At 41.3% G+C, this 12,623-nt stretch overlaps 1 protein-coding gene across 2 annotated transcripts in view; it reads left to right on the forward strand.

Moving 5' to 3' along the window:
- YES1 (YES proto-oncogene 1, Src family tyrosine kinase) overlaps positions 1-7,844 on the forward strand; it is a 68,977-nt gene extending 61,133 nt beyond the window's left edge. For both annotated transcript variants that reach the window (XM_032792362.2, XM_032792361.2), the window contains exons 11-12: positions 675-806; positions 5,844-7,844. In XM_032792362.2, the coding sequence (XP_032648253.1) occupies positions 675-806; positions 5,844-6,052 (341 nt within the window). In that variant the 3' untranslated portion in view covers positions 6,053-7,844. The remainder of the gene's footprint in view (positions 1-674; positions 807-5,843) is intronic.
- The last annotated feature ends 4,779 nt before the right edge of the window (positions 7,845-12,623 follow it).

Here is a 12,623-nt window from a genome sequence, read left to right on the forward strand (position 1 = left end):
TCCAAGCTGGACACCAAAATCCCAAGTCACTTTTGAAAATCTTGGCCAATATTTATTGCTCTAATGTTTTCCAGTCTGAAAAATCCCTTTATACTAAAAGATATTAAGCCATCCAACTAATTGAACTAGGACAGCAAAAATTAAATTCTGATAAGTGAAAAATGCTGGTTAACTAAGAGGGAGAGAGTTTGGGTCAGGAGGCGGTGTGGGGCTGAGGGTTGGAGTGTGGGACTGGGAGGTGGGGAGTGGGCTCTGGGTGGGAGTTTGAGTGCTGGAGGGGGCTTGGGGCAGGGGATTGAGGTGCAGGAGGGGATGTAGGGTGCCAGATCCAGAGGGCGCTCACCTGAAGCGACTCTCCATATGCCAAGAGCTGCGGGGGCAGCAGCAGTGCACAGAGTCTCCTGCCACGCCTCTGCCTAGGAGGAGCAGGGACATGTTGCCGCTTCCAGGGAGCCACATGGAGCCAGTTAGGAAGCCTGCCAGCCCTGCACCAACTGGACTATAAACCAGACTTTCTATGAAGATTTAGAAAAATGCCAGTTTATGGAGCTTTCCAGTTCATACGGGGCCAGATAACACAGCTGTGTGTGTGTGTGTGTGTGTATACACGTACATACAGTGTGAGCAAACTGTATCTAGAAAAAGTGTCTGGTTTTTTTCATCCACTGTTTTAGGAGCCAAATTTCCAATTAAATGGACAGCTCCTGAGGCAGCATTATATGGTCGGTTTACAATCAAATCTGATGTGTGGTCATTTGGAATTTTGCTGACAGAACTGGTAACAAAGGGTAGAGTGCCATATCCAGGTAAGAAAGCATTAAACAAGCCTTTATTAGAAGATATTACACCAGTATGTTATAATCATAATGGGATTTATATAGTTTGGTGTTAAGGTAATGAAACTCAAAAAAGATATTCCTTTAGTCCTAATTTCTCAAACTACTCATTTGGATCCTATTCCAGTTTACAGTATAATCTTAAATAAAGCTGTTTGAAGTCTTCCTCCTGCTCCTTTTTTTTCTATTTCTCCTATGTCTGAATCAGAGGTAGAATATTGAATACTGGAAATATGAACTGCTTCTAACAGAAGAAACTTGTCTTTCTCCTGATATATTCGACTGTTAGACGGCCATCTTAACATGCTCCACTTCAGATCTTATTGGAGAAAGCAAAGCTACCCTTTAACAGAATATTAGAGGAGTAAAATGATTTTCCAGGAGGACAATAATGGTGTATATAGTTCTCCATTATATAAAGTTGCAAAAAGAAATGTCAAGCCCTGTTTCTATAACACTACATGCAGTTTGGGCCTTATTAACAAATAAATTCGAGAAACCAGGAAATTTTTCTTCAATCACAGAAAGTCTTCTTGACTCAGGCCCTAAGGATGTTTAATCAGTGTTGTTGATAGATATTCATTACTTTAAATGTTCGGTTGGTTTCGTTTGTTGTTTTTGCTCTGTTTGGATTTTTGTTGGTTATGTGGGATTTTTGTTTGTTGGGACTTGTGTTTTTTGCCAGTGTTGTAAAAAGCATAGTTTACATTACATTGCCACATGCCAAATCCTCTTCCCTGCGCATGGGTGAATGCCATGAGTTTCAAGGGTAGAGTATTTTTACACCATAGGTTACAGTGTTCTGTGGCTGCCACCACCTGTTGGAGGAGGAGATCAGCGGACCTGCATAATTGAGGATCCATTGGCCGTGCCATGTCCTCAGTCTTCCCTGGGTGGTGCTATGAATATGCTCTGCAGAGCCCAACATTCTAATATGTGAGGGCATAGAACCTGCTAGCGGAGTTCCTGAATCAGAACACATTGTGCATCAGAACCACACCAATTTGTAATGCTTACCAGACTATAATCAACCAAAAAGACAGGAATGCAACATTTATTCCTAAAGAAGGCATAATATTTTGAGTGTCAAGGATAAGACTTGCAAATAAGAGTCTTCTCTCAGAATGTAGTCAAGTCCAGAACACTCACTTTTTTAGCATAATTTTGATACCTCAGGATTTTAATGCTGTTGTGACTCATACCAATAACTTCCAAAAAACTATTTCAGTGATCCAGTATGAATAAACGCTATGAGGAAAAAACAAGTCCTAAGTAAAATATTTTAACTCATACTTGATTGTCATAATTAGTCATGCTTCTTTAGGACCCAATCCTTTTTCTCTAGGCCAAGTCCACGCAGCAGGATTTAACACTAGTGGTTTTATAGAGACTGAAGGTGAAACTTACATTCAGTATGTAGTACCCCAAGCAATGGAACCATTCTAGCAGTCACTGCTACTGCTGCTGCAGCCTTGAGACTGCAGTAGCAAACAGTCTGGTGCAGGAAACAATGCAGCTAGATTGTGGAGGGGCAGATCCTCTAGCCCTAACTCTGTTTTGGTGCACTGCCTCTGCCCTTCCACCAATCATAATGTGCAACAAAGTGCAGGGAGTTCCTAAAAAGTAAGGCTCCACAGCATGCAGGCATCTACTCCCCGGGTCCCTAAAATCTGCCTACAGCAGTCTCCTATGCAGAACACCATTTGGACTGCTGTGGATCTCTATGGGGAGAAAGCAAAGTGCATTGCTTAAGCAGTATCACTTAACCATTATGGCTGAGATTTTCAAAGAAGCCTAAGGGTATGTCTTCACTACTGGCTGGATCAGTGGGCAGCAATTGATCCAGCAGGGATCGATTAATGGGGTCTAGTCTAGATGTGATAAATTGATCTCCGAGTGCTCTCCCATCAACTCCTGCAAGAGGCGTAGGCAGAGTTGACGGGGGAGCGGCAGCAGCCGACTCACCGTAGTGAAGACACCACAATAAGTTGATATAAGTACGTCGACTTCAGCTACGTTATTCATGTAGCTGAAATTGCGTAACTTAGATCAATTCCCACCCCCTCCCCAGTGTAGACCAGGCTTAAGAGAGTGAGTTAGGCATTCAAACTCAGTGGAATTCAGAGGGTTTAGAGCACCATGCTCATGTAGGTTCTCTTGAAAATCTCAGCAAACACCTTTTTCCTGAACTAGAATGGCTATTTATCTAATAAAGTGTATTCTGAAATCTTGAACTGTTTGTTTTTAGGGAAATATTTTGATAATTTTCATAAACGGTGGCTTTTGAAGGACTCATTTGCAAAAACAGAAAATTGTGGGAGCTGGGAGGGTATTGAGGTTTGTTTGTTTTTAAACTCCACTATTCATTTAGGCAGATAAATAGAGACTTAAGAGCCTAACTTTAAGCTCCTGTTTTGGGAAATCCTGCTCTTACGCCTTTTGAAATGTAAAATGTATTTTATAATTTTTATTCTAATTACATCTATCTAGTTTTTTGCCTTGCAGTTTAATTATTGCGTGGTTAAATTTAAAGTGCTTTAGGACCCCATAGTATCTTAAATCCCACTGATAAGATTTAAGAGTACTGAGTACAGGAGAATATTAAACTTGCTTTCTATCTGCTCGCTTCTGAAACTTCAGATTTGGGGCTTTCCTGACTTATAGCAACCTGATGCTGTCTGCAGCCAGAATCTGTATAGTATGTTTTGAAAATGGCTTCCTTATGGCAGGGTTCCACAGTTTTAGATCAGTAAATGTAAATAATATGAAATATTTTGATGTGTTCATTTGAGTTTATATAATACTTTTGTTCTGGGCAAGTTTATCAACTGAACTTTAGTATATACCAGGGGTCGGCAACCTTTCAGAAGCGGTGTGCTGAGTCTTCATTTATTCACTCTAATTTAAGGTTTAATGTGCCTGTAATACAAGGGTCCGTCAGCCAGAACCCCAGACCAGCAATGGGCTGTGTGGGGCCGGCAGCCACGACCCAGAAGGCTGGAGTCGGGGCTGGGTATGTGGGGGGATGTAGGTGTCAGGGTAGAGGGGGGAATGGGTATGGGTGGGGGTGCCAGAGTCAGGGCTAGGGTTGGGGGGGGGGGAATGAAGGACTGAAGCAGAGGGCTGGGTTTGTATGAGGGAGGTACAGAGCTCACGGCAGGGGTCTGGGGGTGTGTGCAGGGCAGAGGGCGTGGTGTATGTGTGTGGGGGGTGGAGGCTCAGGGCAGAGGGCTGGGTGACTGTCCCCCTAAGAACTCCCAACCTCGCTGCTCCTTGTGCCCTGACTACCCCCTCCTGGGACCCTTGCCCCCAAATGCCCCCTGGGACCCCACTCCCTATCTAAGCCTCCCTGATACTTGTCCCCAGACTGGACCCTACCCCCTACCTGTCCCCTGACAGCCCCAACCCTTATCCACGCCCCCGTCCCCAGCCAGACCCCCAGGACTCCCATGCCTATCCAACCACTCCCCGCCCCCTTACAGGACCCCCAGAACTCCCAACCCAACCAACCCCCCGCGGCTCCCTGCCTGCCCCTACACTCTCCATGACCCCTACCTCCTGACAGGAACCCCCAGAACTCCTGACTCATACACCCTCCAGCTCCTTGTCCCCCGCCTCCACCCCTCCCCAGAGACCCCCACCCCTAAACTGCCCCCCCAGGACCTTCTTGTCCTGGTCCCCCTGATGGCCCTGACTCCTATCCACTCCATGCCCATACCAACCCCCCCGTGCTTTGACTGGCCTCCTCCAGAGACCCCCACCCCTTAACCACCCCCCATCCACTCACCCTGCTCCCTGTCCCCTGTCTGCCCCCACCCCTATACAGCCCCCCCAGCCCTGGGCCCTTTACCATGAGGCTCCACACTGAGCTAGATACGCTGCTACACGGGCTCACACAGCTCCGCCCCTCCAGTTGAGCGTGGAGCATGTCTGCCGCCCCGCGGAGCCAAACGCTGCCCCACAGGAGTGTGCAGCCCCGACCCCCAGAGCACTGCACGCTGCAGCAGGGCTCCAGGGGAGGGGAGAAGGCAGGGGAGGGGCCGGCAGCTTGCTGCGCTCGGCCCGGGAGCACGGACTTCGTGGCTTGCCGTGCTGGGAGAGTGAGGCCATTTGCCCTCCCTGTGCGCTCGGCTATGCTTCTGCTCCCTGCCCCTGCTAGGGGAGCAGAGAGCAGAGAAAAGCAGGCCGGGCTGCGCAGGGTTTTTAATGGTACGCTGGAGTCCAGGCAGGCTCCAGCGTGCCATTAAAAATTGGCTTGCGTGCCGTCTTTGGCACGCATGCCATAGGTTGCTGACCCCTGGTATATAGAATCTTTTATTCTGTTCAGATCAAGTGGCCAATGCATAGAACTCCAGACAAGAGTAAGGGTTTTGTTGTGGGGATCTCCTTTGCAGGAATTTTCCGCAAGTAAATAGGAAATGTTCTGTATGTATTTGAATAAGCATGAGGATGGGCCAGTACTAAATATTTGAGAAACATGGGTAAAATTGAGTATTTCAGAAAATATATTTATTTTAAAATTTTGCAAAATTAATCAAACATACTGTGCCTATAGCAGGGGTAGGCAACCTATGGCACGCATGCCAAAGTGGCACGCGAGCTGATTTTCAGTGGCACTCTCACTGCCTGGGTCCGGTCCGGGGGGGGGGCTCTTAAAATTAAATTAAAATGCAATTAAGCTCCTTAAACATTTTAAAAACCTTATTTACTTGACATACAACAATAGGTTAGTTATATATTATAGACTTATGGAAAGAGACCTTCTAAAAACGTTTAATGTATTACTGGCACACGAAACCTTAAATTAGAGTGAATAAATGAAGACTTGGCACAGCACTTCTGAAAGTTTGCCGACCCCTGGTCTATAGTGAAGAGTCTCTTGTGGCAGTACAGTTATCTTGAGAGTTAAATTTAATTCTCAGGTGGTCTGATGCCAGAAAAAAGCTGAGGGATTTTTGGAAACTGTTCTTTGTGTGATGTCATTAACACCTAAATTATTTATTGTAGGGATGGTGAATCGTGAAGTTCTGGAACAAGTTGAACGTGGGTATAGGATGCCTTGCCCACAGGGCTGTCCAGAGTCTCTCCATGAATTAATGAAACTGTGTTGGAAGAAGGACCCTGATGAAAGACCAACATTTGAATATATTCAGTCTTTCTTGGAAGATTACTTCACTGCTACAGAACCACAGTACCAACCTGGAGACAATTTATAAGCCAACAACCTACATAACATGCACAAATCTGCCAAATGTAAAGGACTTTCAACAGGTTCCTCACTTCTTTAAAAGAATCAAAGGAAGGAAAATCTTCACTCTGCATGCTTTTAATGGCAAACTGGAATTCCACACTACAGTTGCACAAAACCACTTTTAAACTGTTATACCCTAATTTACCAATGATGTGATTTCCCCTCCCTTCCCCCCCAAAAAAAACTGATTTCAGGGTCCAAAAGGAGTGTGCTGAAATTACTCAGTGGTAAAGTGAGTGTTGGCATGACAATTACTAGCAAAAAAAACCCCTAACATTTTAAATTATTTACCTAGTATTTAATAATACATTCTATTAAAGGGAGAATTGTCTTAAATTACACGCGAGCTTGGGGTGGAAAAAATTTTAAACAAAGGAACTTTATGGGACCAAACAATTCCATTCCAGTTCTATAAAATTTCCTGTGTTCAGAATTAGATGGACTTTTTCCTTAAAGATGGTACAGCCATATCTGAGATACTGATAGTAATCTTCAGTTTAAGCTTCCTCTTGCATGGACTTAATTAGGATAGACAAGGTTAAAACAGAAATTTTAAACAGTGTATGACAAACTTGATTAAATGCTAGACCTCAGCAGTGGAATTGGAGAGCATAATGCACTGTGTTCGTATTTGTATTAATGTAACTGGAAAGTAGCATGAGAGATTTTTCATTTTTATTTTTTTCTGCATAGTTAAGAATAATGAAGATAACTAGAAAATGAGGTAATATTTTATAAAGTTGTGTTGATAAAATATGTTAAAGTTTGAACTTGAAACCATACAGTACAATCAGAGGGAAAATTCTCTAATCTTTTAAGCTCCAATCCTACAATGAGCTCTGTGTGGGAAGACTACCTAAACAAAGCTCATTGCAAGATCAAGATCTTAGCTGGTAAATGGTCACCTTTAGACAGTACACATTAAAACACAGATTTGGTACTGTGAGATGTGGCTAGTATGTATTAACGGTGATGGCTGCCACAAATGTAAAATGACACTAGTTCAGGGATTTGATTGCACTTTTGCTTTTCTTGACTATAAAGACTCTTACACACAGAATTATTTAAGTGAGAATAAATAGGAGAAGAAAATGTGAAGGCTTAAAAATTAGAGGGATAAAGTATATTTAATATTGACATCATACAGTGATGACAAACCTTTGCTGGCATTCAGCTCAGCTCACACTGCATCTACAATATTTTCTTCAACTACTGACATATTAAGCAATAACTTCATGTCCTCTGTTCATCTGGTGGCATGAAGTTTGGAATTTCAAATTAAGCTAACATACTTTAATTATTAAACTAAATGGTTTTCTCTAGTATCATGATGATGTTCACACTATCAGTGTAACACTATCTGACAAATGAATTTCATGCAAGTGGGCAATATAGTTCTGGTACTAAAAATTGTTTTTCACATGTTTACACTACATTCTTCATACTGAATCTCTCCACTAAATGGAACTTTGTAAGAATAGTGCCATCATTTTGCATTTTCCCTTATCTTCTATACACATGTGATTATCAAATTTTAAAAGGGCTTTATGTAAAAAACCAAGAACACTATGGAATTGTAATTTTTTTCTAAATATTTTAAAATGGGTAACACAATCATACAACTTTATGTACTAATACAGTTACAATAAAAATGACAGAAAATGGTGCTGGCATTAATTGGATTTTAATGACTGAATGGAACAATTTTCCTTGTAATAACATTTGTATAGTAAAGAAATAAAACACTAACTTAATGAGTTTGTTCATTGTAAATGGTTGTGTATTATAGAACTTCTCCAGAAAGAGTTTCTGTATGTATATGAAATTTTTATTTTTAATCGTCTTTCACCTCAAGACATTGATATGGATCTTACCCTAACAAAAAGTTCACATTCACACTTCTTATATAATAGTTATAAGTTTATAAAAATACTTAATTACATAATTAAAGTATGGCATTGTGGAATTCTTTTGCAGAATTGGTTTAAAATAAATTTTTCCCTCGTTGCACCTGCTTTATTTAGAAAAAGATAAAATAGTTTGGTTTCAAAACTACTTCATCTGCTAGCTGCTTTTTGGAGGAAAAGATTTTTTAAAGCTGCAGAGAATTGAGTTTTGATTGTTTGTTTGTTTTTCTGTTGAAGCTATTTGTAATATACTTTTTGAGAGATTTGAATTGTGTATTTAAATCCTATTGTGAAAGTGAAGATATTTCTAGAGCACTTCAGAACTCCTTAGCAGTGATCATTTAGAACAAATCCTATCTAATCTTACAACTCTGGCCCCATACAAGAAACAGGTATTATGTGAATTCCCGTAAGAGACATTCCAAAGTAAACAAAATCCTCTAGTTGGGCATCACCTTACTATAGACAAGCATTTGTTTGCTCTCTTGTACCTTATCTGTTGTCAACAGCCATTATTGATTTCTGTGTAATTGTTCTTGGAAGTCATAAATCTGCTCTTCTGATAGACATAAGTGTTCCTAAAGTTAAGAAACATCAGCTGTCACCGTGACCACTATCATTCAGTGGGCACTTACAGCCAATCCCAAATTCCCAATGGCAGAGGAGGGCCACTGTATATTAAGACTATACTACTTAAAACGTTTTCTAAGCTACATCCAACAATTCTAAAATAAAATTACAAAACAAAAGATTCTTTCTACACGTTATAAGCTGCAAAGTTTGCCATATTTTTTAGTATTTCCTGTAGTGTAATCATTGTTTTTTATTATTGATTTTTAAATGGGAACAATTATGTAATATTTCTGGTAAAAACTGTACTCAAATAATTGTTCATCAGTTTTGTCATATACTTCTTTTGTGGAAGACTTTCAAACTGTTTCTATCATGCAGTGTTCTCAAGCTTTAGTATTTTTTAAATATTTTTATATTACTTTTGAGTAATTAAAGTTCCAAAAGTACAAACGTTGTGTATGTGCCTACTCTTTAGAGGAAATAAGTAGCTACTTTAGCGTAGTTATAAAAAGGGCCTTGTATATTCCTGGGTCTTGCAGCTATGGAATCGTACCCCTCATATAGTATTGTGCCATAGTGTGTTTTTTTTTTCTTGTTTGTAGCTCTCATGGGTTGTGAAGAGGACCTCGAAAAGGTAAACAAACCATAAACCAATGCAGTGTTGTCTTCATGAACTTGCAGACAGTCTGAAACAATTCAGAGAGCTGCGACCTTCCCCTTTGATCTAAGACGATGATAACCCTAAAAGTGGTCTTCTGTGGCAAATTAAAAACTGGAAATGTGGACAGAACTTAAAAATAACTAAATTTAATATCAAAATAAGTACCTCAGTATAGTGAAGGAATTGTTCATTTTCATGCTTAACCCAATAAAATCTCTGTTTTAAATATTTTATCTAAAGGTGCTGTAGAACTGTGCATTTCCACCAACCTGCCACAAAATGCAACAGCTTTGCTGCAGAATACACTGGGAGTTCTCGTTGGAAATGAATCAAATTATTGTAAGTGATTAAGTTTATCACAAAACAGTGAGGATTTAAATTTTTTTAGTCGCTTGTGTACAAACTTATTTCTGCTGTATAAATATCTATTTTCAGAATAGTTTTTTCTTTCAGTCATGCTATTGTGTTAAATGAGAATAAACTCGACAGTATAAAAATTTCAGATCATTTGCACCCTCCTCTACATTTGCTGAACATTGCCACTTTCTTCTGAGTTTCTGATTTATTTTAGATGAGAGAGAAAACATACGGTCCCTAAAAGCCATTTTCCTTTTTAAAAAATTAAGGACCAGTTTTAGATTGTATACAGTGGGGCCTGGGGAGAAATCAAAAGTTATAGAGAACCTGAATAAAAACTTACATACTCTGTTCACAGATGGATAGATGCTTCAAGAGGTCTGTGTGTAGTTTGAAAGCTTGTCTCTTTCACCAACAGAAGTTGGTCCAATAAAAAATATTATCTCATCCACCTTTGTCTCTCTCTAATATTCTGGGACAAACAGGGCTGCAATAATGCTGCAAACAGATGCCAGCTTGACAACTGTGCAGTCATCTCTTTATCCATAGGATAGCTGCACGGGAGCACTGAAAGTTTTTCCTCTGCCCTGGCAATAGGGTTTTAAATTCTTCGTTCCTGGGCTTCCAGCTGAAACTGTCAACAACTGTACATTAAGTGATGTGGATGTGTCTACTAGTGCATTTTGAATGAGGCCATGAATATCCATTAAATGGTGGTAATTTTTATTTTTCCTTGACCTCAGCTGGATTTGAATTAGTGCCAGGTTCTGCATCTTTTCTCCTCCCGCGTGCGCGCGCACACAGATTTCATTTTCTGAGACATTTTCTAATAGTCGTGTGCATGTTGGGACTACTCTCTGCTCTAGAGTTTGAAACTGCTAGTTCTTATAGCAGCTGGACAAATGGTTCCTGGTTTGCTGAACACCCCTTCCCCACCTCCCAAAAAAAAAAAAAAAAAAAAAAAAAAGGGTAACCTGACCACCCTGATAACAATCCACAAATCGGGGAGAGAATTTACCCTATCACTCAGCTTTCTCAAAAACGAGGAGATGAACCTTGGAGACATCAGAGTGGATTCAGGCAACTGCTGGCTCCTCAACAGCTGATGGTATGTACAATAAATTGATAAGGAGCACAAGCTATATGACCAAAACTGACCTTGCTGGTTTTGGGTGGGTCTTCCAAATAGTTTTTCATCACTACTTCAGAAACCTAATGTTGTCAGATGTTTGGCTGCGTGTGTGTGTTCTTTGTGTGCTGTACTGGCTCTGACCAGATAGCCCATACAGCAGGCTCCGACACAATCGACCACTAAGACCACAAAACTCAGTTTAGTAGTGAAGGCACCCGGCCAGATTTATTGCCAACGAAGCACGGTGCTAATGCGCCAGCTCAATGGTTACAGGTACACTAACACATGTTACACCTCTGACAATGGACCAGCTCAGTCAGGGGTGGGACTTTCCACTGCCCCCTAGACCAGATGAAGGATTAAGGCAACATATCCCAACATTAATAGACTGAGACAAACAAACAATTTGGGATCAATAACTTGCGTATCAGCTTATGCATTTCATGACACGGTTGTTATCTCCCCTTGTACTTTTTTCGTGATGTTTCAGACAAAATATCACTATTCACTTTTGTCAAACCATTTTGTCATGTGCTAGGTTGGGATGTTCCTGTGCTGGCCTGCTGTAATGTGTTTACCTATTCACTGTGTGTTTTAGCAATGCTAGCAATACCGGTGCTGAGTTTGTGTACCGAACACTGATTTGCAGGCACGCATTTGCTTTTGACGGCTTGACTGTTGCTCATAGCATAACTTTTGCTGACTTTGGTTCAGGTCTCAGGCCTTGCACCAGGCCTATGCTTCAGCCTCTCTTTCTACTACGCCTAACTGACTTGTCTACCACGAACACACCACTATCCAGGGCTAATCTGACTGTTGTGGGAGGGTTGTTTAACATCCCAACATTTATTTTTATATAAAAGAATGGACAGGGAGGGAGATGTTAAATGCCAGCGTTTGTTCTTGGCCAACATATAGCCCAGTAGCTCCTGCTGTCTAACATGCTATTGAGCTTTCCATGTTTGTTATCAGTTGCATTGTGTGTTCAGTGAATGTGCCGGCCTAGCTATGAACAGCTACCTGGCAGGAGGAAACTTGTGGTAGCCCTAGTGCCATCAGCAGTAATGCAATTCCAAATTGATCTGGAGTCCTCAAAAAGTCAGGATCACAGCCCACCTCTGGACATCCGTGGTGGGGGGGGGGGGGTGAATAATCTGTAATCTTTAGGGAAATCAGTGCCAAGCTTTCACCCCTCCTGCCTATTTGGCAACTTTGTTTTCAGGGCTCTTTGGGCAAGTAAAAGGGAAAGCTAGGACAACAGTTTTAAACTCCACTGTTTCAACTTAGAAAGCTAAATCCAGCACTGAAATAAGTGGCCAAACTTTGTTTTTCCCAGTGGTGCTGAGCATTTGAAGTCAGTGGGATATATAGGTGCTTAGCATCTCTCAAACAAATTTAAATCCCTGTTTTTCAAGTTAGCCTACCTCAAGTTTAAAAATGTTTGCCTTTTATTTAAATTAAAGCTGAGGCTCTGCTTTACATTTCTGGGTTCTTTATATCAGGGAAAGAGAGTTATCTGCTAGGAAGTTCATAATCCTAAAGAGGCTAGCAAGATCTAAGCTACAAGAGTTAGCCTGGCATGATTGCTGGGAAGCCACACAGATGTGCACACGCTTCTGCTATCTGAAATCGAGGGTGTGGTGACTTCCTGGCAGTTTTCATTCTCTTGTCTCCTATCTACTCCACAAACATCACCAGAAAGGTCCAGGAAGGAGTGGGGCTAGGCAGGAGCTTCTTCTAAGATTCTTCTCCTATTCCTCCTAAAGGAAGAGGAGCCGTGCTACAGTTTTTCTTGCTCTCCCTGTGATGATGCAGGGTTCATAGCTGGCATAAACTCCAAGCTTAGAGTTATTGATGGCTGTTAGCAATAAACTGGGATGGGTAAATTCTGATGAGCTAAATAGTG

Source organism: Chelonoidis abingdonii, chromosome 2 (genome assembly GCF_003597395.2).
Source record: "Chelonoidis abingdonii isolate Lonesome George chromosome 2, CheloAbing_2.0, whole genome shotgun sequence".
In the NCBI taxonomy this organism is placed as follows: domain Eukaryota; kingdom Metazoa; phylum Chordata; order Testudines; family Testudinidae; genus Chelonoidis; species Chelonoidis abingdonii.